The 24,662-nt window shown below is 58.1% G+C and overlaps 13 protein-coding genes across 13 annotated transcripts; 9 read left to right on the top strand and 4 right to left on the bottom strand.

Moving 5' to 3' along the window:
- Window positions 1-516: 516 nt before the first annotated feature.
- Window positions 517-1,417, top strand: SCHCODRAFT_02621034 (uncharacterized protein). The gene is made up of 5 exons (XM_003036366.2): window positions 517-750; window positions 800-857; window positions 910-1,014; window positions 1,067-1,136; window positions 1,205-1,417. The coding sequence occupies exons 1-5, from the start codon at window positions 534-536 to the stop codon at window positions 1,286-1,288; spliced, it is 534 nt and encodes a 177-aa protein (XP_003036412.1). The 5' UTR covers window positions 517-533; the 3' UTR covers window positions 1,289-1,417.
- Window positions 1,291-4,633, bottom strand: SCHCODRAFT_02621035 (uncharacterized protein). The gene is made up of 14 exons (XM_050345032.1): window positions 4,194-4,633; window positions 4,110-4,144; window positions 4,037-4,048; window positions 3,854-3,985; window positions 3,640-3,799; window positions 3,421-3,587; window positions 3,077-3,361; window positions 2,705-3,028; window positions 2,509-2,579; window positions 2,292-2,307; window positions 2,220-2,232; window positions 2,082-2,155; window positions 1,952-2,028; window positions 1,291-1,849 (listed from the first exon to the last, which is right to left on the bottom strand). Exons 1-14 carry the CDS (start codon window positions 4,590-4,592, stop codon window positions 1,716-1,718), a joined length of 1,899 nt encoding a protein of 632 aa, XP_050200348.1. The 5' UTR covers window positions 4,593-4,633; the 3' UTR covers window positions 1,291-1,715.
- Window positions 4,324-6,563, top strand: SCHCODRAFT_02621036 (uncharacterized protein). Its single transcript, XM_003036367.3, has 9 exons — window positions 4,324-4,859; window positions 4,918-5,016; window positions 5,070-5,211; window positions 5,265-5,310; window positions 5,359-5,472; window positions 5,535-5,730; window positions 5,784-6,079; window positions 6,135-6,250; window positions 6,307-6,563. Exons 1-9 carry the CDS (start codon window positions 4,791-4,793, stop codon window positions 6,480-6,482), a joined length of 1,254 nt encoding a protein of 417 aa, XP_003036413.1. The 5' UTR covers window positions 4,324-4,790; the 3' UTR covers window positions 6,483-6,563.
- A 636-nt stretch (window positions 6,564-7,199) lies between these two features.
- On the top strand, window positions 7,200-8,768 carry SCHCODRAFT_01078592 (uncharacterized protein; the record flags this gene model as incomplete). The annotated part of the gene is made up of 8 exons (XM_003036368.1): window positions 7,200-7,325; window positions 7,379-7,520; window positions 7,576-7,621; window positions 7,674-7,787; window positions 7,838-8,033; window positions 8,085-8,380; window positions 8,431-8,543; window positions 8,593-8,768. 8 exons carry the CDS (start codon window positions 7,200-7,202, stop codon window positions 8,766-8,768), a joined length of 1,209 nt encoding a protein of 402 aa, XP_003036414.1.
- A 279-nt stretch (window positions 8,769-9,047) lies between these two features.
- SCHCODRAFT_02450004 (uncharacterized protein) lies at window positions 9,048-9,533 on the top strand (the record flags this gene model as incomplete). Its single annotated transcript, XM_003036369.2, has 1 exon — window positions 9,048-9,533. A coding segment is annotated over one exon (486 nt), but the record flags the coding sequence as incomplete, so codon positions are not given.
- Window positions 9,534-9,620: 87 nt separating this feature from the next.
- On the top strand, window positions 9,621-10,553 carry SCHCODRAFT_02497864 (uncharacterized protein; the record flags this gene model as incomplete). The annotated part of the gene is made up of 1 exon (XM_050343067.1): window positions 9,621-10,553. The coding sequence occupies one exon, from the start codon at window positions 9,621-9,623 to the stop codon at window positions 10,551-10,553; it is 933 nt and encodes a 310-aa protein (XP_050200349.1).
- A 24-nt stretch (window positions 10,554-10,577) lies between these two features.
- On the top strand, window positions 10,578-11,582 carry SCHCODRAFT_02500339 (uncharacterized protein; the record flags this gene model as incomplete). Its single annotated transcript, XM_003036370.2, has 2 exons — window positions 10,578-10,705; window positions 10,853-11,582. 2 exons carry the CDS (start codon window positions 10,578-10,580, stop codon window positions 11,580-11,582), a joined length of 858 nt encoding a protein of 285 aa, XP_003036416.1.
- Window positions 11,583-11,649: 67 nt separating this feature from the next.
- SCHCODRAFT_02677401 (WD40 repeat-like protein) lies at window positions 11,650-13,221 on the bottom strand. Its single transcript, XM_003037742.2, has 6 exons — window positions 13,000-13,221; window positions 12,882-12,954; window positions 12,431-12,834; window positions 12,059-12,379; window positions 11,951-12,008; window positions 11,650-11,900 (listed from the first exon to the last, which is right to left on the bottom strand). Exons 1-6 carry the CDS (start codon window positions 13,186-13,188, stop codon window positions 11,836-11,838), a joined length of 1,110 nt encoding a protein of 369 aa, XP_003037788.1. The 5' UTR covers window positions 13,189-13,221; the 3' UTR covers window positions 11,650-11,835.
- A 99-nt stretch (window positions 13,222-13,320) lies between these two features.
- SCHCODRAFT_02621050 (uncharacterized protein) lies at window positions 13,321-15,135 on the top strand. The gene is made up of 3 exons (XM_003036371.2): window positions 13,321-13,726; window positions 13,774-13,888; window positions 13,935-15,135. Exons 1-3 carry the CDS (start codon window positions 13,371-13,373, stop codon window positions 15,015-15,017), a joined length of 1,554 nt encoding a protein of 517 aa, XP_003036417.1. The 5' UTR covers window positions 13,321-13,370; the 3' UTR covers window positions 15,018-15,135.
- A 680-nt stretch (window positions 15,136-15,815) lies between these two features.
- Window positions 15,816-16,791, top strand: SCHCODRAFT_02621053 (uncharacterized protein). Its single transcript, XM_003036372.3, has 5 exons — window positions 15,816-16,077; window positions 16,124-16,141; window positions 16,187-16,357; window positions 16,408-16,416; window positions 16,464-16,791. Exons 1-5 carry the CDS (start codon window positions 15,864-15,866, stop codon window positions 16,508-16,510), a joined length of 459 nt encoding a protein of 152 aa, XP_003036418.1. The 5' UTR covers window positions 15,816-15,863; the 3' UTR covers window positions 16,511-16,791.
- On the bottom strand, window positions 16,724-21,391 carry SCHCODRAFT_02499158 (uncharacterized protein; the record flags this gene model as incomplete). The annotated part of the gene is made up of 13 exons (XM_050343087.1): window positions 16,724-16,855; window positions 16,900-17,109; window positions 17,161-17,767; window positions 17,823-17,912; window positions 17,960-18,813; window positions 18,852-19,067; window positions 19,122-19,442; window positions 19,499-19,649; window positions 19,703-19,773; window positions 19,824-19,961; window positions 20,015-20,313; window positions 20,366-20,558; window positions 20,609-21,391. The coding sequence occupies 13 exons, from the start codon at window positions 21,389-21,391 to the stop codon at window positions 16,724-16,726; spliced, it is 4,065 nt and encodes a 1,354-aa protein (XP_050200350.1).
- Window positions 21,392-22,318: 927 nt separating this feature from the next.
- SCHCODRAFT_02537852 (uncharacterized protein) lies at window positions 22,319-24,084 on the bottom strand. The gene is made up of 3 exons (XM_050343594.1): window positions 23,081-24,084; window positions 22,766-23,026; window positions 22,319-22,717 (listed from the first exon to the last, which is right to left on the bottom strand). Exons 1-3 carry the CDS (start codon window positions 23,603-23,605, stop codon window positions 22,403-22,405), a joined length of 1,101 nt encoding a protein of 366 aa, XP_050200351.1. The 5' UTR covers window positions 23,606-24,084; the 3' UTR covers window positions 22,319-22,402.
- On the top strand, window positions 23,975-24,631 carry SCHCODRAFT_02246806 (uncharacterized protein). Its single transcript, XM_050342186.1, has 2 exons — window positions 23,975-24,478; window positions 24,537-24,631. The coding sequence occupies exon 1, from the start codon at window positions 24,066-24,068 to the stop codon at window positions 24,387-24,389; it is 324 nt and encodes a 107-aa protein (XP_050200352.1). The 5' UTR covers window positions 23,975-24,065; the 3' UTR covers window positions 24,390-24,478; window positions 24,537-24,631.
- The last annotated feature ends 31 nt before the right edge of the window (window positions 24,632-24,662 follow it).

A 24,662-nucleotide genomic window follows, 5' to 3' on the forward strand; every position in this document is an offset into this window, starting at 1 on the left:
AAGAGAGAAACAGTCGCGAAGGGCAACCGTTGGGTTTCAACGAGGGTGCTGCCAAAATGAGACAAGGCAACCGACATTCAGCTTACCTGAGGCCTGTCAGAGTCGTGCAGGCGACGGGATGGGCGAGCGTTTGCGATTGTTCGGGCTTGTTGGGCAGTTCGCAGCGTTCGCCCAGTGTTCGCCGCTCCAAGTTTTGCGCTGCCCTGGTCAGGGTGAGGGTGGTAAATTTTCTGATTTGATGGCGAAGAGCATTCATTGCTGATATATGGGGTGGCCAAAGGGTGCAGACGGCTCAAGTGTGCCGCTCGAATCCTCGACTCTCGGTCTGGATGGGCCGCAGGCCTGCGCGCTGAAGTTCAACTTGGGTCACGCAAAAGTTCAAGTCGAGCGTGGGAGAGCTGGACATCACATCGGGCCGGCGGGGCGAACGCGGGGAAATCACGTTCTCCGGCCCTGGTCCCCGAGCGCCCGACACTCATCCCCGGCAATGATCATGGGGCACGCCTATCGCCTCGTCCTCTCCTCCTCCCGCCATGGCAAAGGCCTCGGAAATCGCTGGCAATGCGTCTGACGATGTGAAGGCGGCGTTCAGGGATTTGTCGATGTGGTTTTCGAGGGACGGGAAACCGCGTGGCTTTGCCGCGTCCGTCGGCGCACGCATCTCAGTCGACGAGGTGTCGATCCTAAAGAAGGCGGAGGAACCAACGAGGGAGGAGGCGAGACTCGTGTGCTCGCTGGAGGTCACTGAGGGTATGTGCAAAGCCGGTATAGCGGAAAGTCCATGCTGACAGCGATGCAGACATGCTGAACGGCGCGGGCAGTATGCATGGCGGATGTTCAGCATACTTGATTGACTTGTGCGTGTTTGTTATAAGTTGCCGTTCATATATGTCTTACCTTTCATGCCAGCTGCTCTTCTCTGGCCCTTTCAGCTCACTCGGCGCACGCATATGGATCGCCCGTCTTCATGGTTTCGCAGGCACTTAACGTCGTCTACCACTCCCCTGCCGTGTTGTACGTGACGTTCATATGCCGATCTTCCTTTCCTTTGACATCTTTCTTGTAGGGGCGACAGGATACGGATCGTGAACACGTCCATCGCGCTGGGTGCACGAGCGTCATCGGCAAGGACGGAGGTTCGTTTATGTCTTCCCAGCGCGCTCACCGATCACAGCACCGCCTCTTCATGCTCACCCATTCATAGATCTGGAACGACACGCACCATCGTCTCGTCGCATCAGGCGTTCACATCAAGATGCAGCCTTCTCCGCCGAAGACCAAATTATAATGTGCCACAATATCTGCACCTCGTCCCCTGTGCGCCAGACCATCTATTTCCATGCTTGATTATATCTGCGACCGTTTGTATGTCGTATGAGGCGGTACAGACTACAGGAGCGATCACAATGAGCCTCGGTGACTCTTGACGCGCAAGAAGCCCGCGAAGGGGTCTGCTTCTCGGAAGCACGGATGCAACTTGTTGAACATGCTCTTTGACAGAAAACGTCAAAGTTCTCATGACAGAAGACGTCCGTCTAGTCTTCCTCTTCTTCGCTTCCTCGGCTTCTGTCCTTCATGTCGCTTTTTCTACCCCGCGCCGCCCTTCCCAATGTCATTGTGCCCTTTCACGCCTTCTCTCTCGTTTATCGCACTCTCCCTAACCAATGCGCACCCTGTCGTACGCCCCCATCTTCTCGCCCTCTCCTCCGTACTCTCTATACCTCCCCCTTCGCCATCGCACAATGCCGCAAGATATCCTCCGGAAACTCGGTCTGATTCAACCGCGAGGGCAGCGTCGCGATCTGGAAGAGGCCGCCGTTGGCCATGTGCCAGGTGAGGTGGCAGTGGACTGCATGGGATGGGTATCAGCGAGCTCGGGAAAACATTGGTCAGTGGGGAAGGGGACAGCGGGGCGGGTAGAGTGGGATGGTGATAGGTAAAGGATACTCACGCGCCCAGTACCCCGACATGTCGGCCACGAAGCGTATCACTGCGTAGTGGAAGGCGGGGATGAAGAACGTGTCACGGCTGGCGCAGAAATCAGCACGCCGTATTACCCTTGAGTGATTTGTACAGCTCACCGCATCGGATTCGTCGTATTCACCACGCTCCTTCCGGGGACGTAGCGTCCTGGCCCCTCACTGACGATCCATGGCTATACATCAATCGGTTACTAAATACGACGATGGAAGCATCATGAATTGAATGGGGCCACGTACCTTATACCCATGTCTGTGCGTTATTTGTGGCAATGTAGATGCGAACCGCTATAATGGCCGAATGGAACTCACATATGGAAGGGATGGTCTGAAAATGGGACGTCAGAAGACGAGTATCTTAAGTCTTTTGCCACAGAAGTGGGGAGGATTACGACAGCCAATAAAGGTGTCGATGAGGTCAGGAACCGAAGAGTGAGGAGTCAACGATCAGAGAGAGCGAGTCGAAGATTCAGGGACCGAGGGGTGATAACGTCGAGCGAGGGGGAGATGATAATGACGCCCCACTCACCCCCATCATCGAGATTGTCGATCGCGATATCTACCACCTTCACGTCGTCGACGCGCGCCACCAGCTGGTCTCTACCGGAGGGGTGTCAGTCACATTCCTCCAGGTCGGTCAGCCTATCCTATCGCCGAGCCTCCTCTGCCCGTCGAAACAGGAGGCGCTGCCGATCCCAAAGGTAGTAGGCAGATCGCCAACTCACCCCGGCAACTCCCACAGGCCGTCCTCTTGCGCGCCGGCCGCCACGTCCGCGACGATGGACGCCTGTCCGTCGGGGAGCGCCTCCCAGCTCATGTAGTCGAAGAAACTCCGCCATTCGTGCGTGTAGATGCGTTGGATACTGAATTTGGTGTGGATGAGAAGGGAGGAGGTGGGCGGGGCGGAGAGCGCTGGGACGGGGTTGAGGGTGAGGGGGTCGAGGGAGGGGAGGTCCGCGGGATCAAGGGAGGACGGGGCAGGAGGCATAGATCCTGTGATGGGTGTGCGATAGCGAATTTTGCCGAGTGCGAGGGGGTTGAGGGCCATGCTAAACAGCTAATGTGAGTAGACGCTTGGGAAGGAGGAGAAGACAGACTTCTCATACGCAAACATGCGCTTGTCAAGCTCGGAGCGCATCCAAAATTCCTGGGGCTCATTGCCCCCATTATCGCCTGCGTTCACGGCTTGCTTCGTCGTCGACCCCGCCGTTTGATTCGTCGTCAGCAGCACGCTATACCGTTGCGCGACGTGGATCTGCAGGCTCGACACGATTTGCGGCTCGACGGGCGTGCCGTCCGCTTCGATGACGGTGAGGGAGTGGCCGTCGACGGAGAACCAGATGGATGCGTGCGAGCCGGCGTTGATGAGGCGGAGGCGGTAGCTGCGAGGGAGACCTGGTCGGTGAACAGTTACTGAGGGCTAGGGAAGAGACCAACGCACGTCTTATTAGGCTCGAGGTCGTAGGTAAAGTAGTCCGGGTTCGCCGCCTTGCCCTCGCACGATGGACGGTCCTCCTCGGGGACGGACCAGCAGGAGGAGTACTGGCCGATGCCATTGATGACACTGGCATCGGGCACGGGCTCGGGTGAGACCTCGACGTCGGTGTTCTGGCTCGGTGTGAGATAAGAGAACCACGACAGAATATCGACTAAAGCCTACCGAGAGGTATTCGGCGGTGAGAAGCGGGGACCAGGTATTGTAGAGGTCGGACAGGAGAAGGACAAGGTCTCCGCCGTCGTATGGAGGAGTGGCCGCTGGCTGATCGTGAACAACGATAGCGCCGTAAAGCCCGTCCGTGTGCTGAGTGTTCGTGTGCGAGCTTGGATTTGGTTAGCTATCAGCAACGGACAGGAGATAAGAGTAGATGACTTACTGCCACCAAGTCGTTCCAGCCCACCCATCCAAGGTGAAGTTGTAGACAAGCGTCTCGCCTGGTGGGATGCCGCATTGTGTTATCCCTTGCGTGCCGTCGTAGTAATTGGTGCCGTTCTGTCTGAGGCCATGCCTGTGTCATGTGGTCAATAGAGAGCAAGATGCACTATATTTTTGAGCTCGCCAGTGGATTGAGCTGGTGCAGTACGTCAGCAAAAGGCAGTTCGCGCAACCATTGAGGTACGACTCGGACGTACGTGTTGTCATCGTCTAGTCCGTTGGTGACATGTACCTGCAGAGTAAGCTTAGCACAAATATGAAAGATGTGTGTCTTTTCTCACAATGATTCTGTCGTGAGAGTTGGCCTCAATCGTGGGCCCAGGTGAGAGGCCATTAACGCGTAAAATAGGTTTCCGTGCTCCTGCAGGCGCGCCATCTGCCTTGGTCACTGTCCAGAAGTATTCACGAGTAGTAGGTTCGGAAGATATCTTAACCGATCCTGCGAGTCGGAACCTAGATTCCGCGATTTCGAAGTCCTTCGGCGCGGGCGGGCGGAGAAGGACAAAGACAAGGATTACCAAAAGCGGAAAGAATAGAAGCAGAAAGAGCACGTGCGCCGGATGCCACGCGCGCCGCCGAATCTGCCGCCGATGCTCCGTCTTCCCACCCTCAGCATCGTGCTCCGCGATGTCGAACTCGGCGAGCAGCTCGACGCGCTCATGGTCGTCGTCGCCCGGCATGGCGGTCGGAGAGAAGGACCGCACTTGTGTTGATCACCTGCGATGAAGGCACGGGAAACGACGAACGTGATCCGGGTAGGCGAACGTGCGCTCGATTCCCATGCGTATAGGACGCTATTGATAGCAGAGACGAGGCATGAGCGTCGGAGGCGCCGCCTTTAAAAGCGCTTGAGGGGATGGCGCATCGAGCCAATCCCCATGCTTGCTTCGGTCATCGTTCTTGGCGCCCTCGCCAGCCTGCCAAAGGCCTTGGCCGCCACGGCTTGGGTGAGCCATCGGGCCCGATCCATTGTTGCCTCCAAACACTGACGTGACATCTACATAGCGGTTCTCCGCGCCTGCGTCAAGCCCAACGGAGCAGTCCGCCAATTACACGGGATTTTCCAACAACACGCTTCAGGACACGAACGTCGTAGAGGGCAAGGTGCGTGGCTCTGTCCTGCTCCATCTTTGACGTTAGCCGACAGTTTATACCAGGTCTTCAACCGTTTCATCCAGATCTGGCTTGAGAACACCGACTTCGATGATGCTGGATCTACCCCCGCATGGGAGAACCTCGCGAAGCGCGGCCTGCTGTTGAGCTCCTACCACAGTCTGACGCATCCGTCCGAACCGAGTTGTGTGTATTTGGTTTTCCTCGAATTACGGGTAAACGCCTCATGAATTTTACAGACATTGCGTCTGTCGGCGGCGACTTCTGGGGGTTGCACAACGATGAGTGAGCATGAATTTTCGCATCCTGTAGAAGCACTGACAGGTTTGATAGCTACTACCACATTCCGGAGAATATCTCCACCGTCGTCGACCTCCTTGACGAGAAGGGTATTTCTTGGGCTACCTATCAGGAAAATATGCCCACGGACGCGTTTTACGGCTACAGGTCAGCGGACTTGCTTCTCTCTTGAGCTGCTTTTTTATACCAAACTCTAATCGCATCCTCAGCTACTCGTCCACGAACTACCTGAACGCGTCGGCGAAGGACTACCCCTTCTACATGCGCAAGCACAACCCGCTCGAGATCTATGACTCCGTCTCGCAAAACGTCACCCGCCAAGGCCGCATCCGCAACTTCAACGACTTTGCGAATGACCTAGTCAACGGGTCGCTCTCGCAGTGGATCTTTGTGACGCCGAACATGGTGAGCCCATTCCTTCCAATATTCTTTCGGCAAGCGATGTCATCCTTTCTCAGGTGAACGACGCCCACGACACCACTACCGACTTCTGCGCCGACTTCCTCGAGTACTGGCTCTACCCGCTGCTCGACGACGACCGCTTCAACTCCGAGGGCACCGTCATCGTCCTCACCTTCGACGAGAACGAGACCTATGCGAAGCAAAACCGCGTCTATACGCTCGTCCTCGGCAAGGGCCTGCCCAAGCACCTCGTCGGCAAGACGGACGACACGTTCTACACGCACTATTCGCTCCTCAGCACGGTGGAGGCGAATTATGGCCTCAAGAGTTTGGGGAGGAATGATGTGAACAAGTGGGTTTGGCGGGATAATGTAAGCGTGGTTGTGAAGCTGAACGATGATCACAAGGACCATGTCGAACGTCTTCGACTTCGTGGCGCACAAGACCGGGTACAAGAACGTGCATGTGCCCGAGAAGAAGCGCCCGCAGCTCAATGTCACCGGCGTGTTCGCGGGCCCGCTTAGTACGTCGTCAATATCTGGGGGTAATCCTTCATTCAGACTGACAATGTCTTTGCAGATCCGCAGATGTACCTTCCGTTCTACGCCCCCGAGGATCTGGATGTCGTAGGCGCGGGTGGGCAGGGCGTGTACGTCGCGGACAGCCTCGACACGTCTGTCAAGTATAGCACGTTGGGCGACGCGCAGAACTTAACGACGACGCCGTATCCGTGGATCGTTGAGGAGGAGGATTAGGTCGTATATCTCTTGTTGGTGGGATTGAGCGCCGGTCAGGACGGCTGATTCGTCAATGTGATCGTCGTGTGCTGAAGGCAAGCCTACGTTCCAAGCGAACTGACAAGGCTCTACTGCTTTGGTGAGTTCGACATCATTCACGGATTCCGACGGGCAACCTCCGCTCATACCACCATCATCACCATGGTCGGCTCTACCGTATACTCATAGCAGCAGTACTTTTCACCCTAAGCCCATCCCTACTCGACCTTGTTCATCTCGATAACCCCGCGGCGCGCGGAGATCCGCCTCGATATGCCCCGTCCGCACACCACATCGCGCATTCCGGCTTGTTCTCATGACCGGGCATCAACTATTCTCGGGGCTCGGTATCAGCACACGAGCCTTTCACACTGTATGCGGCTCTTCGTTAGCCTGGTTAGGTCACGCTCACCCTATCCCAATCACGTTCCACCCAATCGCGGGCCCTCTGTTAGCTAGCACACGAGCGGGAGCACAAGGGCGTTAGGCACGCGAAGCCGCAAGGAGCGGTGTCCTCGTACTTATAAGCATGGCTTGAGATCGATGCTGAGCTCCCTTCCGCTCGACATTCTGAGGTTCCCATTCGCGATGGCGCTCCCTTCACTGTTCCTCGTTGGTGCACTCTTCGCGGTGGCGGCGCAGACAGCGCGGGCTGCGACTGCTTGGGTGCGTAGTGTATCCTCTTAGTCTGGCCGAATGGGTACTGATCAACGTGGCTCGCAGAGGTTCGCACCCCCGTCTACGAGTCCCACGGAGCAGTCAGCGAACTACACTGGGTTTTCGAACGACACTATCAATGATACGGATATCGTTGAGGGGAAGGTACGTATCGGACCGCCTCCCATGATGAGTTCGACACTGACGGAGGTTTCCAGGTCTTCAACCGCTTCATCCAGATCTGGCTCGAAAACACGGATTTTGACGACGCGAGGACGACGCCAGCATGGGAGAACCTGACCTCGCGCGGCTTGCTTCTCAGCGCCTTCCACGGTGTTACTCATCCGTCGGAGCCCAATTGTACGTAGTGAAAGTTGCTCGCTTGGATCCGAGCAGCGCTAACCGCTGTTGGTAGACATAGCGTCTATCGGTGGCGACTTCTGGGGCCTGCAGGACGATGAGTACGTGCCGCTACAATGGTTATCTGACCAGGCTGAATCGTGCAACCCACAGTTACTACCACATTCCCGAGAACATCTCCACTGTCGTGGACCTCTTGGAGGATGCTGGAGTCACGTGGGCGACGTATCAGGAGAACATGCCTGAGGACCATTTCTATGGGGAATAGTGAGTGCGCAAATGGACTGATGCGTCCGTGTCGCTGATGCATGTCTCAGTTACACCTCGAAGAACTACCTAAATTCGTCTGCAGAAGACTACACCTTCTACATGCGCAAGCACAACCCACTCGGCATCTACGACTCCGTATCGCAGAACGAGGCGAGGCAGGGCCGGATACGCAATTTCAACGACTTCGCGAACGACATCGTGAATGGGAGCCTTTCTCAATGGATATTTGTCACGCCGAACATGGTAAGTCATATCATTGCGCAGATTTCCCCACCATGCTCAGCCTAGCCGCAGGTCAACGACGCTCACGACACGACTACCGATTTCGCTGCCGATTTTATCGAGTACTGGCTCTTCCCGTTGCTTGAGGATGAGCGCTTCAACGACGACAAGACGATCGTCGTCCTCAGCTTTGACGAGAACGAGACGTGGGATGTGCAGAATCACATCTACACGCTCGTGCTGGGTAATGGGCTTCCAGATGATGTGGTCGGCACGACCGACGACACATTTTACACACACTTCTCACTGTTGAGTACGGTGGAAGCCAACTGGGGCCTGAAGAACCTGGGAAGGAACGACGTGAATGAGTAAGTCGATAGCCTGCTTCTATCATGCTTGAGGCTGAATATGATTGCAGAACGATGGCCAACGTCTTTGAGTTTGTCGCTCGCGAAACTGGCTATGAGAACACGGACGTTCCAGAAGAGGCGCGTCCGCTTCTCAACATATCCGGCTTCGCGGGACCTCTGAGTAAGTACCGAACCCTTATTCTGTCGCATCTCCCTAACGCTCTGCTCAGACGCCGAGTCATACATCCCATTCTATGCGCCTGATGATCTTACTGTCATTGGTCCTGGTGGACAAGCGGTATACGTATCGGACAGTCTCGATACTAGCGTGACGTACGACACGCTCGGGGATGCAGTCAACCTGACGGAAAGTGGCACGCAGAACCCTTGGATCGTCACCGAGTAGTATACGCATGCTACGTCCTTCGGAATCAGACATATTTTCTTCTCCGCAAAGCTAGTTAGCTGTATCCTTTAGTGGTTTTTGCCCTCCTTGGATGCAAAGTCACGTCGTGACACGCCTAGGTTTGACCGTGGGAAAATGAACCGGAAGGAGCCGGATTTGGCTATCAGATCGCTGGCGACACGCTGCGTCTTGCTTTCGACCACGACCGCAGTTGACGGTGACGCTGGGGAGGACCATCGACAGACAAGAGTGGACAAGCCACACACGACCTTCGTTAAGATGAGTGCAGCACGCCGGAGGAACCCACAGGCGCATGCTGTCGTCGAAGACCATGCGACCCGGAAATCAGGCAATCGACAATCAAGCAACTCTCAACTTGCAAATGGCCAAGCGGCAACCGAAGCAAAGCATGGAGGTCGTACAGGTCAGCCTACTGATACTCACACAGCTCCAACGACGAGGCCAAGTACCAAGGAGGCTAAACAAAATGCGACTATCCGATCCTCACCGACTCAATCGCGATTCGCCGAGCTCCGAACTGGCTCGAGTGCGGACATCACTCCCAAGGGGAACACTCATGTGCTACGAGAGTCGAAACAACAGGCGTGCTATCCCGAGGATACTACAAGCCAATCTATAGGGCGCGTGCATGCCTCGCGTAGTCCCCTCGAAGCAGCGCCAGCGGCCATCATTCGTCAGCCGCGAGGACCCACTCAGTCGCACTCTGGACTGAGCTCTAGGCACCAGCCATCATCTCTATCGCCTTTGGCACGTCCCTTCGTGATTCGGGCAGGCACTGCGCCTTCCGACGAACGTGCTGCGACGCCGAGCTTCAAGCCGACGCCACAGCCCATGAATCCTCCGTCAGCGTCGCTTCGTACTCCACTACCCACCCAACCAACTACGCACGCTGCGAACGGCGCATCATCAGCTCCATCCTTACGCGCCGTAGCTCCTGCGGCGAGCATCGAGACCACGATAGACGAACGTGCACCCAACATCGCGGGGCTCCATCCTCCAGGTAGTTCCTCAACGCTACCAGCCCAAGCCCCTGCGGCTGTAGATCTGCCTGCATGGCCCCTGCCCCTCGCCACCGATCCCTTCCATCACGGGGCATACATTGCAATGCTATCTCTCGCGGAGAAGCTCGGGGCTCCTGTCAATCACCAACTCCTCGCGTTGGCCCTGGTCCCCACTTTAGCGCTGTACCCAGGATCCGTTCTGCGTTCCGACAACGATCCAGGCGTGCCTCTCGCCCAGGATAGCGCGGCGCCCTCGACTACGGTACCCCCATCGACGATGCCTTCGAGGCGGCACACCACATACTATACGGCAGACCGCCCTGCGCCTCCAGCGGCGATGGCTACAGTCCCTTCACCGGCAGTTTCTGTGCCTTCAGCGGCAAGTTACGTGCCTTCGTCTGCAGTCTCTGTGCCTCCACCGGCAAGTTCTGCGGCTCAAGCGACGACAAACCCGACGCCCGTCTCCGGTCAGCGTGTTCAGCGTACGCTCAATGGCTCTGTGATTACGACCTCGACTGCGGTCCCTATGTCGACCTCGACCTCTCAAGAGAACAACACCCCGACCACGCCCACGGGAAATGATTCGACGGACGCAGCGAGTGCTAACATGGACGATACTTCCGCGCCACCTCAAGAACGCAAACGCAACACGGGTGGCAAAAGAGTCTGGTTGAGGATCGAGAAGGCGAAGGTGCGGGATGCTCTGCGGGCTGCTGACGCGCGTCGTGCGGAACAAAGTAAGGCAGATGTGACCGGAGGATGAAAGCGAAGGCGTGGTCCTGAAGGAATGATACGGCGGATTGACGGGAAAGCTGGGTGGTTGAGCATCCGCGCATGCAGTCTATGCACAAATCTATTGAATCGCACATCACAAAGGCGTTGTGAAGAGACATTCGCTCTTGTTGCACAATGCAAGTAAGCCTTTCGGATTTCCGCAGTGCTTTTGTCTTGTCCCTCGAGCTACAAAACCGCCGATTGTTAAGGCTCGCTATCTTGCGACCTGGTCTTGTTCCTCACCTTGAACTAGTAACTCTAGTCCAACTTCACGCTCTCAACCCACAGGCTTTTTGGAAGCAACTCCTTCGTCGCCTTCATGTCAGACTCCACCCGTTCGCGAGGCCGCGATGCCTGGCCGCCCTTCACTGGTCAGCGCCCGAAACTCTCTTTCGCGCCACATGCAGACGGCAACGTCTCGCCCAGTGGGAACGCTTCATACGCTGCAGGGCCCAAGTACCAAGACGCAAACTTCACCCCACGGATGCAACCGAGTGCTATGCCACCCCCACCTTGCTTCAATGGAGGGTACAGCAGTTCTCTCTCGCCATCCTCGACGCCCGCCACACCCGGGCCGAATGGCATGTCGCGCCCAGCTCGCGGAGAGTCGCTCGGCTCGGCGCACCCGCCCCCTGCTGCTATTGTGTCGTTGCCTGCACGAGCCTCCCTCGCTCCCAACATGATCTACGCCACACCAACGCGAGCGGCGCCCGCTGGAGGGCCCTTGGAAGGGACGGGCAGGTTCGTGCCCCCTGCAGCGGATATAAGGGCTGGCCAGGAAGAAGCAGCTGCGCGACTAGCACGACAGCAGGGTTTCGCTGCCCGGCCGCCACCGCCGCCGGAATTGGCTACGCGACTCCCGCCATCCGTATGGCCACTCCCCGGCCAGGTGCACCAATTCCACTCGTGGTTGTTCGCGAGCCAGCTGAGCGCGCTGGACATGTACAGCGCAGCCAAGATCGACCGCAAAGCCCTGGCTCGTGCATTGTTGACCGTACCGGTCCCCGCTTCGTGTTGATGGCGCTCAGTAGTGGTCCCACTGTGTACAGTGCTTGTGGGAGTGGCTTCGTCGATAGAATATATGTACCTTGTTTGCCTCGACTGTGTCTCGACAGATAGATGACGCTTACTATATCCTGATCATTTTCATAAGGCTTGTGCTCGTGGTTAAAAGTCGCTGCTCAGGCTGCCATTCGTACTGCAAAACGCCAGTGGCATGACGTCCAGAACCTCGGATTTTGCAGTGTCTGAATATCTGTACTCTCTGTACATTATGCAACGTTCGTCGGCTCGATTTCGCCCAAGAGCATCGTGCCGTCCTTGCTTCCGGTAAGGACTGCAAAGGGGTTAGTGTACCAGGGAGCCAGATGTAAGCAAATTACGCACTGATCGGCTCCTTCGGGTGGAAGTCAACCGCTGTTACTGTGCCCTTATGCCCAGGAAGCTACGACATAGGTAAGATAGGATCCAGTGGAGGGACAGAAAGCAACGCACCTTGTACAGAATCTTTCCGGTCTCCACATCCCAGATGCAGACGGTACGGTCCGCGCCGCCGACAGCGACGCGGCGCCCACCATCCTCCTTGCTCCACGCGCCTCTCAGCAACGTGTTCTCAAAGCCGGCTGGGGCTCCTTGCAAGATGCGGTGTACACGCGTGGGTGTTGGCGAGAACGGGCGGACGTCATGAATGATCGTGAGGGAGGAGAGGGAGGGGGAAAGGATGTAGTTGCCGTTGGGCGACAGTGCAATGGATGTCGGCGTGTCCGTGTGCCCTGTGAGCGTGTATACCTGCTCGCCCTTGCGAAGGTCGTACACCTATGAGACGCGTCAGCGGATGATAATCGCGTCTGCGGACTGCACACGCACATGGATCTCGTTGTCCAACGCGCCCACATACAGCTGCGCCCCATCTGCGCTCCAGCACACCGCCGTCGCGGGACATCCGACCTCGAACGTCGCGATAGCCTGCTTCGACGCCTCCTCCCCGCCCTCCCACACCTTCACCGTCCCGTCGTCGGACGCTGTCGCCACGAGTTCCTGCCCGCTCCCACTCGCCATCGTCCTGTCGAGCGCGTTGATGATCTCGCGGTGCGCGCGGATCTTACGCACGCGCTCGCCGGTGGTGACGTCCGTGTAGGTGAGCGTGTGGTCGGCGGCGACGGTGTAGATGAGGGGGGAACAGAGGGACCATTGGAGGTCAAGAATGGGGGCCTTGGCAAGGTTCTGGAGAAGGCCGTAATTGGTGTTTGGGGGGTAGGTACGCCAAAGGGCTGGTGGGGGTTTAGTGGGGATCGAGGGGGGAAGTACGATCACGTACAGACGCTCCTGTCGGCTGAGCAGGCTGCAATGTTTTGTCCCGTTGGGTCAAATCGGCAGCTCAGAATTTCCCCCTGCAGTCCGTTAGCTCTAGCCACTCTTTTCAATACACTACGCACCGAATGTGCTCCGGCAAGAGATACAATGGGCGCTTCGAGGTTGCTGGTTCGCTGGACGGTCCTGATAAGTCCCTTTTTGCTGTCGTCCCCTGCAGACGAGATGGCAATCTGGTTCGTTGGGCCAGGCTCATTGGAACGGGCGCGCTTCACGAGAGCGCCATCGCTGTCGGCATTCGGGCGTTTAGACATTGCGCAGGTGAAGTCAAGAAACGAACAAATAACGCGCTTAGGCCGGCGCGAGCAAACGCGGTCCGAAGCCGGGCCGCGAGCCATTCATTGTTGCTTCTTTCGGTGCACAAAGGCTTCCTTTTATACGACCATGAGCGCTCAACAGTTCCTTACTTCTCACCCTCATCGCAACCTACGCGGAGATGACTACGACGAGTTCTAACGGCACTGGCAACGCTCGCGCCGCCTTGCGATTCCCTCCGTTCCCCCAGCCGTCTGAGGGACGGACGACCATCCCATTCTCACAGTTCAAAGAACGAGGCATAAAGAGGAACTGCGGGGGAGCAAACCCCGAGATAGACATGCTCGGAATACCAACCGTCGCTATCGGAGGCCCGAAGTGGGATCGCGAGATGGACGAGTGCAAGACGCGCTCGCTCTTTCAGAAACACACCGGGGTCAGAGTCCCGCGTACAAGACCCGCACAGATGAGCAGGGAGTGGTACAAGGAATGGGAAGCGACAGAGGCCAGCAGACGCGTCTATACGAGCTTTGACACGTACGCTCCGTAGTCGTATTCTACAAGCAAGCGCTAACCCAGCGCAGGACGATCAGCCCGCAGGATCGGTTCATCGACGCCTCGCAGGCGTTTTACAACACGCGCCGCAACTTATGGCCCGCCGTCGAGAACAAGACGAGCATCTACGACATGTGGATGCAGGTGCGCTTCTTCCCTTCTCCTCTGTCATCCCGCTCACGCACCCCAGGTCGGGATCTTCACCGGGCTGCGCTACGCGCCGCCGATCTGGCAGCGCACCGACCAGCCGGAGCCGGACGACTCGGACTCGGACGCGGAAGCGCCTCCCAAGTTCAAGAAGCGCGTACACCACCTGCCCTACGCCGTATGGGGCGAGCCGACAAAGGTCTCCAGCGACGAGGAGGTGCAGGCGCTCTTGGCCGACGCCAAGCGGCGCAAGGTAGAGAGGCTGGACGCGTTCCTCGCCGACCCTGCGCGCGGTACCGCCGTCTTCCTGTCATCGCACATGATCGACCAGGCGTTCATCTACTACAAGCATCTGCTCGACGGCACGCCGCAAATGCTCAAGTTCTTCTACGAGTTTGTCCTGCGCGAGAACGTGTTCCGCGAGCCCGAGCTGAGGGCTGGCTTCGAGAAGGCCGTTGATGTGACGAAGCGCGCGTTCATCGACCTGCCGGCGACCTCCGTGCTATCGCATGTGCTACCTGATCGTTTTGGCGAGAGTTGCAAGGAGCTGTTCGCGCCCCCTGCTGCTGATCCGGCTGATGTTCTCGACGAACTCATGAAGGGTGGCGCAGTGCTTACCGAAGACATCGATGTCGACCAATGGGATTCAGGCAACGGTTGGGTTGAAATACCGTCTACTGGACGGGAGCCAAAGCCTGATCCTCTGCCGGAGATTCTCGGCGACGAACTTGCCAGGAAGCTGCCCTCGTCCTATAAGCGCGGCCCCTCTGAGTCCTCCATGCGTCGCATCGCCGCTGTCAAGGCGCCCTCCTCGTCCGTATTCGAAGGGCGCCTAGCGCGCGTAGTGTTGTCGCCCTGGCCCAACTACCATCCCTACGACCCCACGGACACGACGGATAACGTCGGTGAACGCATGTACAACATCCCTGAGGTCGAAGGGGTGCCGAGTCGCGTTGATGAGGACATCACCGTTCTCGTCGAGCCCTCGATTGCGGACAAGCTCGTCATCGGTATGGGCATCGGTGGAAAGTGGGTGAACGCCGTACCCACTGACGGCGCTGATGGTAACGACTTTTGGTTTGTGGAGGAAATGAAGAAGGCCATACCCAGCTACTACATGGCGTAACTCTGGGGCGCCTGGACGAGGAGGACCGGCACGTGTGTCATAGCGAATCAATATCTTGTATCGATCTGTATCGTAACTATTGTACTCTTTCTTCTTGATCTACGGGTTATACTGTCAGAATGCTCCATCCTACCAACGAATGTACGAGCTGGAGAGGCGGCCATAAACCAGAGCAAACCCGGCAAACGCCGATGCCTTGACAGAAGTTCAACAAGTCACATGATCAATATTGATGGCTACCTTGTCAATGATGTTCCCCTCCTCATGGGTCTCCCTTGCGTCCCCGCGGCCTGGAAATTTGCATGAGTGTAGCTGAAGATTTCCTCTGCAGCCCTCCGCTCCTGGTTGACCACTCAAAGCGCATCCTCATGGCGAGAAGACTAAGGATCAGTCAGTTCTTCTGACGCATCTGATTCATTGTTGAATCATCTGGTCTTAAGGGCCGAAGACACTCCCTCGTCATGATGAGATTTAGGGCCTGTTCGGGAAAAAGAAACACGTCGAAGTTACCCGACTTACCTGCCTTACAAGGCAGGTTAACGAAGATCAGCGAACTTTCGAGCGGTCCAGGCCTGACTTACTTGCCTTCAAAGGCAGGTAAGTCACGCAAGTTAGCTAACTATGACGTGTTTCTTTTTCCCGAACAGGCCCTTATGGGTAAAGGCCTATCTATCTGACTATCCCGTGCGTCATTTGCCCACGCGATGTGCATCTTTCTTTTTGGGAGGCTTTGCCTACCAAAAGGGCTTGCGTCATGCACACGTGATCGCATCCGCCGAATATATAGTACGCGCGTTCGCTCAAGGGAAGTATCGACCTCTTTCTTGGACCGCGCATTCGTACGAGATGGCCAGCATCAACGCTCAGAAGCGCAAGCGCGTCGCCGACACTCTCACTGCCGCTGATTATCAGTCCGCGTTGCGCTTTCTGGCGTATGTGGAAATCCTGCAGACGCGCATGCGCGAGGACGAGAGGGCGCGTCAAGAGACCCTCAAAATGGAGCTCGCGGTCGTCCACGCGAAGCTCAGACTGGAGGAAGTTCGGCAGGCTGGCTGGAGCTGTGCGTATACATATTCATCTGATGCTCTATCGCTCATATGCGCCAGTCCCCGAATCGGAGACTTGTAAGTCTTGACTGGCGCGCAGTGCGACTTCCCAACCTCGCGTAGCGTTCAACAGTTCCATGTCCGCAACCAACACGTCCGCCGGCTCGTCTTGGCTTCCCCCCAACGAGTCCACTTTGCATGGAGCAGGAATGGCGGCTCAGGCGAAGGACGACATGTACATGACCATGGTTCCGGACGAGCAGAGTCAGCATGGTAGCTGGAGTGGCCAAATGAGTGCGTATTGTTGCTAGACTCGAGTCTCCTATGCTGATCTTTCGCGGCAGCGTCAGCCAGTGAGTGACCTGCATATATGCTGTCGCATTTTCATTGACGATGGCAGGCGCGTACCCTGGTCAGTACAATCACGCCCACGGCACCTCCAACTAGATCTGCGCTCGTCATTGCTATGGTCTCGCTATCGCGTCGCTTGCATCGCTCTCGTCACGTCTCTCGCATATACTCGATCTCGGACTCGCCTCTCGGACTCGCCTCTTCCTTCGCCTGAAATCGTTTCTCATTCCATCAACTGTCACCTGTACATTGTACCTAAACCGTCGTTACCGTAAAGTACTACCTGGTCAATCAATTACAAAGTTCCGCCTAAAGAAGATGTCCCGCGTCCTCCCACTCGTGCATCCCAATCGTTGGCATCGCGCTCCTGCGCCGAATCGTCGCGAAGACCTGCGCAAGGTGCGTTTGGTGTGAGGAAAGATCCGGCGAGCGAGCCTCCATCTGGTATGATTGAGCCAACATCGATGTGCGCGCACAAGACACACCTGAGATATCCAGTTCTGGCAATCCTCCATCAAGTCGTCCATTTCGACCGCACCCGGGACCTCAACGGCGTCGACGCGAGCCAGCGCAGCCTGCCATTCGGCGGGGGCGATGTCGATGTGCCCACCTGCGTTCGCCAGCATGGTCTTGCTGTGCTCGTATACGGCCTGCAGTACGTTGGCACCAAGACCGTCAAACTGGCCCTCGAGGATCTGACCAGACACTGTGGGTAAGCAAGGACGGACGCCAAGTGATCTACGCACCATAGAAAACGTTTCGTAGTCCTGCATGAGCATGGCCTGCTGGTCCGATAGGAGGGAGATGTTGGCGAACGAACGTTCTTCGTCTTCGTCATCGTCGTCGACGGCGGGGGCGGCCGCCCAAGGCATGTACTCATCGTCGTCCGCGCCAATGATGCTGCTGTTGCCCTCGCTGCTGCTCGAAGCGTCGTCAACGAAACTCTCATCGCCGTCGTCAAGTCGGTCGTCGGCATCGCTTTCGTCGCCGTCGCTTGCCTCCCTTTGGGCTGACGGCTGAGACTCGTCGTCATCGTCATCCTCCGCCGCCGCCGCCGCCGCCGCAGTCGGGCGAGGCGATACACGCGGCATATCTTGCGCGTCCTGCGCCGCCTCTGGCATTACTTCAGGCGTGTCCTCATCCGAGCCATCCCAGTCCGACCAGTCATCGTCCGTGTCCGACACATCGGTGGTCTCGTCCAAGATGCCCTTGCGCCTAATCAGACCTTTGGGCTTCGTGTGGCCCTTGGTCGCGCAGCGGATCTCGCGATAGTCGTCGAACATTTGTGCGTATTTGGCCTTCTCCGTGCATCGGAAGCGCATGTGAATGACCAGCCGGTCAAGGCTGCCCTTGCTGTGAATGGCGTGAGTGAATATACGATCGAGCCGGATCGGACAAAGGCACGTACTGGAGTTTACAGCCGGGGCATTGCAACCTGCGGCCGTCGCGCGCGATCGTGAACAACGTCTCGCGCCACTCGTTGAGGTGCTGGGTTTTCCTGCGAGTGTGTTAGCTCCAGTCGTGGATAGGCAGAGACGGGCTTACTGGTGGTTCGTCAACTGAGACTTCGTCTTGAACGTCTCCTGCAATTCCGGCGCGCTCGTCCCTTTGATATGGTGCTTGTTCAGATGTGCTCGGAGGGGTGCGCATAGGGTGCAGATGTAGTACTGGACTCTCTTCTTGGGGCCGCTGGTGACCTTGACGTGGGGGGCCAGTCGCTGGGCGATGACGAAGCTGAAGAGGATGCGCTTGAAGATGCAGAGCGTGTCTAGGGAGGACATGGTGCCGAGCGTTCGGCCTGCCTCAGCGACTGTCCACGGGTCGTTCAGGTCGTCCTCAACGCCGTCGTCCTGAACGGCCGGAACGGTGGTCTCCTCGACCGGAACAACCGGAACGTCATCCTCCCCCTCCGCATCCAGCTCATCGTTGGCACCCTCCACCTGGGCGCGCGCCACCTGCGCTGTCGCTGCTTGAGCGGCAGCAGCCACCTCCGCCTGGCCCGCTCCGGCCTTCTGTGCAGCTGTAGCGGCAGCGGCAGCCGCGTTCCTCGCGCGCGTGGCACCTCTGTGAACCTGGACAATGGGCCGCGACTTGCAGGTCTCTGCAAACACAGCATCCTCGTCCGCACCGTCGAGGTCGAGCGCGTCCGCCATCTGATCCTCGGACGTGAGCATGACCGCCGTCCTATGCCTGTAGTCCTTGATGATGTTGGCGGTGAGGAGCGAGGGAGCATCGTGCAAGAATGAGCGGGCCTGCTGCCGTTCCGCCACAGTGCCCTCCTTGTTGTTGGCGAGTGCACGATCGGTGATGACGCGCGCATCGTCGTCCTTCTCCAGGCTGCGGTGCTTCTTCTTGACTTGCTGGTATTCTGCGTGCTTTGCGTTGATAAGAGCCAGTTGCTGTAGCGAAGGTCAGCGCGAATGCAATGTGTCGGAACTGGAAGTAAAGTACATGCCTGTGATGCTTGTTCTTCGGTGACGCCGAGCTTGAAAGACGCGATGGGCTTCTTGACAGTGGGCGTTGTCGCATGCTTGAACATGGTGCGAACCTTGGTGATGGCGAAGACTTTCGGCGGGTCGGGCATATCGTAGAGGGCTACGTAGGCGGGTAGGAGATTGTCGCGCGCAGCCTCGGCTTGCACGACTTCGGGGTGCTGGGATATCGGGTGAGCATAGGCGACAGAGCTAAGGCCAACCAGGCAACTCACAGCATCGCCGCGCTCGTTAGCAGCCTTGTTCGCCGCCTGCTTGTACTCCTTGATGGCGGCTGCAGGACCGTATTCGACGTAACTGACATGATCATTTGCGATGCGGGCGAGAGTATCGATAGCGACGGAGAATTGCTGATGGTGGTCTTGGATGCGCTGCAAGCTTGCGGGAGATATGTGGGGATCGGTAGAGAGACGTAAGGCAGTGACGTCGACGCCCTCGGCACCCGGTGAGTAGAACTCGCGCTGGACGGCCGTGTCGCCGCTGGGTTTATGATGTAAAATGAGACCTGACGTGACCGCGTCGGACGCAAGGGCATACTGTGGGGCCAGATGTGAGGACGGTGATCGTCGGACATGTTTAAGCGATGACGTACCTCGTGTGCACTGCCGCGCCTGACCATGTGCGTTCCGCCTTGAGGGAGACCGTTCCTTCTGCAGAGGACACGGCAGTTGTCCGAGAAATGATGCGCCATGGCGGGGATATCGATGAGGAGTTCGTGACCTCCCTCGTTGGCCGCACAGCAGCTGATGTGATGCGTGAGCAACTGTCGAAGAGGATGAGGGGATTGTACACGTACAGCGGGTAATCGAGGAACTCTTGCTTGATGTGACGCTGGCAAACGTCTGACGCCTCAAACTCGTCAAGCGTCTACGCGCCCTCGTCAGGATCAATATAACTAATAGTTTGGTTGGACGGACCGTGAAGTCTTGGAATGCGCCGATGGAGATCAAGTAGACGATCAACCAGGACGGCAGGTCGAAGGGCGCGAGTTCAGGGCGCTGAACAGATCGGACGACCATACGCTGAGGTCGGTCCGAGTGGGACTGGAAGTGTCCCTGGGTCCGCGTGCGTGAGCGATGGCGCAGGTGCGGACTCAGATGGTGCTCACCTTGAATGCTCGAAGTGTGAAGTGGACTTCGTACCCTTTCTCTTCCTTGAAGATGCCGATGTCTGCAAGCTTGATGTAAAAGCCCTGGGCGAGAAGCTCCTGCGTGGCGGGTCCGATGGTCGTTGGGCGAACGGTGAGATAGAAGGGGAGAAGGATCTTGATGATGCTCTGGATATGATAGAGAGGGTTCGGGGCGGTGCGCATGTCCTCGAGGGCACCGGTGATCATGATCAGGACCTCCCAGAGCCCAAAGAAGAGCTTGCGGGTGGGAGAGCGGTCGAGATTGAACCTGTTGGACACTGTATGGTGTGAGCATGAGGAAGGCGACCGACGAGAGCCCGGGCCACGTACAGGAGACGACTTGATCGCTGAGCGTGTCGAACAGCTGTTGTTCGATGAGGAGCTGCACGCCGCAAGGCGCGAAGTCCTTCTTCGGATCCGTCACGTAGCGGATGATGGACTGGCAGAGGAGAGCCATCCACCATTGGACGGTGCGCGACTTGAGCGGGCGCTTGCGGTTCCGAACGCCCAAGACGAACTTGAGCTGGCAAGGCGAGTGAGTATATGCGTCAATCATAGATACCGAGGACGTACAGTGAACTCCAGGAAGCGCGGGGCCAGCTCCTGGACGATTTCCGGATCCCAAGCGTAATCGAGCGGTCTGTCGCCGTAGACTTGTATGTAGAGGAGCATCCAGCGGGCGAGGATGAGGTTGCGCCCGCTGATGGTCTTGGGCGACGCGCGAGATTGGTGTTGCTCGACGTGCTCGTTGATCTCCTTCAGCAACTCGGCGACGCTGATGCCCTCCTTCTCGAGCGTGCTCGCGAGCTTCAGTTGCTGGTTCATGAGCATGCGTTGGACCTGGGGATCGTCGGTAGGAGGGAGGTTCCGGCGCCTGACGAGGTCGTCCATGCCCTTGCGTTGAATGGGCGCGGACGCGGGCGTGGGCGTGGACTGGGCAGGGTCGGAAGCGGCGGCGGCGGAGGCGGCGGCCTCGCGCGCACTCGGGTGCTCGACGGTGGCGGCGAGGTGCCTGACGGAGGCAGGGAAGGCGGCGGCCTGTGCGCGCAGGTCCTCGTACCCATCTGCGTGGTCCTCCGCAGGCGCCCAGGCTGCTCGGTGGTTTGCCGGTGCATGAGGAGGCACAGCATCGGGTGTTGAAGCTGGAGCGGGATCGGGAGTGGGCGGCTGCTGAGCTTGAAGGCGGGCGAGCGTGGTTTCGTGGGACGTGCGATGAGGGTTGAAAGCGTTGCGAACGAGGGTTGTGGTGCGCTTGGCTGCGCGTGCGAGGGCTCCCGTGGTCGGTTCGACCGCGCGGCGCACCGCGCGGGCGACACTGGTGGACGCGACCTTGGGATGGAACCCGGGGCGGTCCATGAGCGACGTTTTCTGCCCGGGGAGGTGCGCCTTATATATGCGTCCCCGCCGGGCGGCGTCGGGAGAAGCAAAGCAGGCTGGGGGGTCCGGCGAGAGGCGGCGGGCGGCGGGCAGGGCGCGACGATGAGCGGGAGGCAGGGGCGGGACCCCCGAAGCGATGGGCTTCTTCGGGAGGAAACGGAGCAGGACGTCGTCATCCCGGTCGTCATTGAGCTTGTTCAGACGGCGGGCGAGGGGCAGAGGCGGTCGCTGAACGTGGTGGGCGCGGACGGTTGAAGGCGGACGTGGCGGATCCGATCACGTCACATCACACAGTATGTTTTCTGTCACAGTTCATTTGGAATGTACTACCTACGAAATACTACCCCTCGCTCGCTTCGAGGCGGTATTGGACACGCACTGAAGAGCTGATGAGCGCCAGTCACATGGGGGTAAGAATGGGACGCACAGGCAACGATCTGGTCGTTCAAGGCGGCCGGGAAGTTGTGCCGGACGAGCAGTGCAGTGCCGTGGCGCATCCCGTTCTGGTCCAGAGTGTTTGCGGTGATCAGGTCGCAGAATGCGTCTGCCCAGCGTTGCATAGTTGCGGAGGAGAGCGCTGTGTCGGTGACCGAGATGAAGTACACCTATAGGCGGCGGGGAGTGAGTGGGGTACATGCGCGTGCGCGGATAGACCTACCATCGCGGGCAACAGGCGAGGTGCGAGATCCTTGACGGTGGCCACCGTCCACGGGTCCTCACGCGTGCTGCCGTACTGTAGTCGGAACAGCTGGAGGTAGTGGGATTCGACGAGGGCGCGGTCGGCGGTGGTGAACATGGTCTGATGCCGCCGGTTGAGCGATCTGTCAGGTTATATACATCGGGCGCACGGCGTCTCCGGGCAGAAGCACCGTCTTCTTTGCCACCGTCTTTTTCCGCGCTGTCAATGTCATTGTCGAGAGTGGAATTGCCATCACGTCACGAATACGAACTGTGACGGTCACGGATGTCGTTACATTTCGAATGCATTGCCTACGAAAGACTGCTACTGGGAGTCTGGAGCCAACCGAGCGACTGTCTGTCATCCTCCTGCTCTTCCTCTTCCTCCTCCTCCTCCTCCTCTTCGCCGTCCTCCTCGTTGAGCTCGCGCTCGAGCTGGATGACGCGCTTGACGAGTCGTTCGGCGCCGATGCTGCTGAAAAAGGCCAGTGTGGCCGTGTCGTCCCGTCCGTCGTACCCGTCGTTCTCGAGGATGGCTCGGCAGATCTTGGGAAACTCTTTTGTGCGGCTGTTGTTGGCGAGCGACTTGACGGACCAGAAGGGGTCGAGGAGGACGAGGAGGCCGAACTGAGAGGAGGGTGAGAGCGAGCTAGCGCGACATGCAGCGGAATTCACCTTGCGATAAATGTCGACGAGCCTGTTCCGGCCGTTGACGATGGGCTTGATGACGGATTCCTTCCACTTGTTGAAATCGGCTGCGGCGCCGCCCTCGTTCTTGTACACGGCCTTGTAAAACTCGTCCTTTTCGACCGAGCGTCCAGTGCGGGTGAGGCCGATGGACTGCCAGCGGAGGCCAAACTCGAGCGTGTCGACGAGGATGATGAGGCGGCGGCGGTAGAAGCTGACGTCGTGCTTGGTCTCGTTGATGCAGATGCGCTGGGAAGAGAAAAGTGAGCGATTGTATGGCGCCGAGTGATACCATCTACATACGTTATGCAGCTGGACGAGCAGTCCGCCGTCATCGCCGTGGACGTCCATGTCGTTGTACGTCTGGCGGGCGATCATCTGGTCCGTGTTGTGGGGCGCGGACTGCTTCCACTCTTGCACGGTGTTGCGGTCGATGCCGCGCACGAGGCGCACGAACGCGGCGTCCTCCGTCTCGCGGCGCGACATGGGCTCGGGCGGGTCGATGGCGATCTTCCAAACGTCGTCCATGTTGCGCCACTCTGCCTTGGCCGCCTCGTCGATACCCGCGAGGCGCACGTCGGCGAGCTCGTCGGACGTCTGCGGGGTTGTCGTCGTCGCCGCCGCCGTCGCCGCCGTCTTCTTCACCCTCGTGCCACCGATGACCCTGCGCGGTGGCTGAATGACATGCTTGACGAGGGCGAGCTGCGCCTTGACCTGACGTCTGAACGCAGCCTGCTGGTTGCGCGGGAGGTCGTCGAGCGACGGCGCCTTGGCGACTGCCTGCTGAAGCGCGTCGAGAAAGTCGGTGTAGGAGGGAGAGAGAGCCATGCGCCTCTGACCCTCCCCGCTCGTCCTATATACTCCTGTGGCTCTGCACTACCCGCTGGGACTGACGGGCGGGAGGATGGAGAGTGGGATTGACAGCTGGTTTTTTTTTTTTTTTCATGTTCAGCGGCCCTCCTCCAGCGTCCGCCTGCGCTCGTTGTCCCTGTCGTGAGCGACCAGCAATTGCGTCAGGCTGCCTTCATCTACTTGAACGCAATGTGCATGGGGCAGAATCGGGCGGTCCCCGCATCCCCCGCATCGACGTGAACACGGTAAAGTAGGACTCTCATCAGTAGTCTGTAACGTGACCGTTCCCCGTACTTACGCCACATAATCCACTCGCGCACGGTCACCCTTTGCTCCGCGAAATAATGCCCAGCGCCACGGTCATATTTCTTGCCTCAAACCTATCACATTGCCACTCGTGACGGTCGCTGCGCGGTCCGCGACATAGCGCCAACTCATGCCCATCGCTTCTCCAAAAACAAATCCACGGTCACTACGCGACGAGATGCTAAGTCGCGCATCGCTTCGCGAGAAAATGCTCAGGAGGCCATCGCTCCGCGAGATAATGCCGGGTGGAGCATCGCTCCGCGAGAAAATGCACGGGCGGCCATCGCTCCGCGAAAAAAAAAAAGTGCCCGGGTCCCGTCGCTTCGCGAGAGTATGCCTGGGCGGCCATCGCTGCGCGAAAGAATGCCTGGCCGCCCATCGCTGGGACCCGAACCCACCGCATGGGACAGGGGCGTGGGTTCGAATCCCACTCTCGTCAAATAGCTTTTTGTAGATCCTTTCCGCGTCGAAATCGGCCCAGAAACGGGCGACATACGAATTTTACAGTGTTCGACATGATTTGGGTGAAGGCGGAAGACTGGTGTGAGTCATGACAAGGTTCTGAGCGGGGAAGAGGTTGTTTGACGTTTAGGCTGCCCAGGATGATGTAGCTTGAGTGAGCTGAAGATCGGCGGTTTGGGGGAAGAGAAGCAGATCAAGAGGCTACAGATTCAGCGTAGCATCGTCATTCGGGGTCGCTATACCACATCAGCGACTATCTAGTAGT

The sequence above is a fragment of the Schizophyllum commune genome (assembly GCF_000143185.2).
Source record: "Schizophyllum commune H4-8 unplaced genomic scaffold SCHCOscaffold_5, whole genome shotgun sequence".
In the NCBI taxonomy this organism is placed as follows: Eukaryota; Fungi; Basidiomycota; class Agaricomycetes; order Agaricales; family Schizophyllaceae; genus Schizophyllum; species Schizophyllum commune.

Bases quoted from the DNA above. Each gene is read 5' to 3' on its own strand.
- SCHCODRAFT_02621034 (XM_003036366.2), top strand. From the start codon at position 534: ATGGCAAAGGCCTCGGAAATCGCTGGCAATGCGTCTGACGATGTGAAG. The intron at 751-799 runs GTATGTGCAAAG...ACAGCGATGCAG, and splicing joins CTCGCTGGAGGTCACTGAGG to ACATGCTGAACGGCGCGGGC. The intron at 858-909 runs GTGCGTGTTTGT...CTTTCATGCCAG, and splicing joins TCAGCATACTTGATTGACTT to CTGCTCTTCTCTGGCCCTTT.
- SCHCODRAFT_02621035 (XM_050345032.1), bottom strand. From the start codon at position 4,592: ATGCCGGGCGACGACGACCATGAGCGCGTCGAGCTGCTCGCCGAGTTC. The intron at 4,145-4,193 runs GTGAGAAAAGAC...CTTACTCTGCAG, and splicing joins ACTCTCACGACAGAATCATT to GTACATGTCACCAACGGACT. The intron at 2,580-2,704 runs GTGAGTTGGCGA...CCCCTCCGGTAG, and splicing joins GGCCTGTGGGAGTTGCCGGG to AGACCAGCTGGTGGCGCGCG.
- SCHCODRAFT_02621036 (XM_003036367.3), top strand. From the start codon at position 4,791: ATGCTTGCTTCGGTCATCGTTCTTGGCGCCCTCGCCAGCCTGCCAAAG. The intron at 4,860-4,917 runs GTGAGCCATCGG...ACATCTACATAG, and splicing joins CCTTGGCCGCCACGGCTTGG to CGGTTCTCCGCGCCTGCGTC. The intron at 5,212-5,264 runs GTGTGTATTTGG...TGAATTTTACAG, and splicing joins GCATCCGTCCGAACCGAGTT to ACATTGCGTCTGTCGGCGGC.
- SCHCODRAFT_02677401 (XM_003037742.2), bottom strand. From the start codon at position 13,188: ATGTCTAAACGCCCGAATGCCGACAGCGATGGCGCTCTCGTGAAGCGC. The intron at 12,835-12,881 runs GTACGTGATCGT...AACCCCCACCAG, and splicing joins CTCAGCCGACAGGAGCGTCT to CCCTTTGGCGTACCTACCCC. The intron at 12,009-12,058 runs GTGCGTTGCTTT...CCTATGTCGTAG, and splicing joins CCGGAAAGATTCTGTACAAG to CTTCCTGGGCATAAGGGCAC.
- SCHCODRAFT_02621050 (XM_003036371.2), top strand. From the start codon at position 13,371: ATGACTACGACGAGTTCTAACGGCACTGGCAACGCTCGCGCCGCCTTG. The intron at 13,727-13,773 runs GTACGCTCCGTA...AACCCAGCGCAG, and splicing joins GTCTATACGAGCTTTGACAC to GACGATCAGCCCGCAGGATC. The intron at 13,889-13,934 runs GTGCGCTTCTTC...CACGCACCCCAG, and splicing joins TCTACGACATGTGGATGCAG to GTCGGGATCTTCACCGGGCT.
- SCHCODRAFT_02621053 (XM_003036372.3), top strand. From the start codon at position 15,864: ATGGCCAGCATCAACGCTCAGAAGCGCAAGCGCGTCGCCGACACTCTC.
- SCHCODRAFT_02537852 (XM_050343594.1), bottom strand. From the start codon at position 23,605: ATGGCTCTCTCTCCCTCCTACACCGACTTTCTCGACGCGCTTCAGCAG. The intron at 23,027-23,080 runs GTATGTAGATGG...TTCTCTTCCCAG, and splicing joins TGCTCGTCCAGCTGCATAAC to CGCATCTGCATCAACGAGAC. The intron at 22,718-22,765 runs GTGAATTCCGCT...CCCTCCTCTCAG, and splicing joins TCGTCGACATTTATCGCAAG to TTCGGCCTCCTCGTCCTCCT.
- SCHCODRAFT_02246806 (XM_050342186.1), top strand. From the start codon at position 24,066: ATGCCCATCGCTTCTCCAAAAACAAATCCACGGTCACTACGCGACGAG.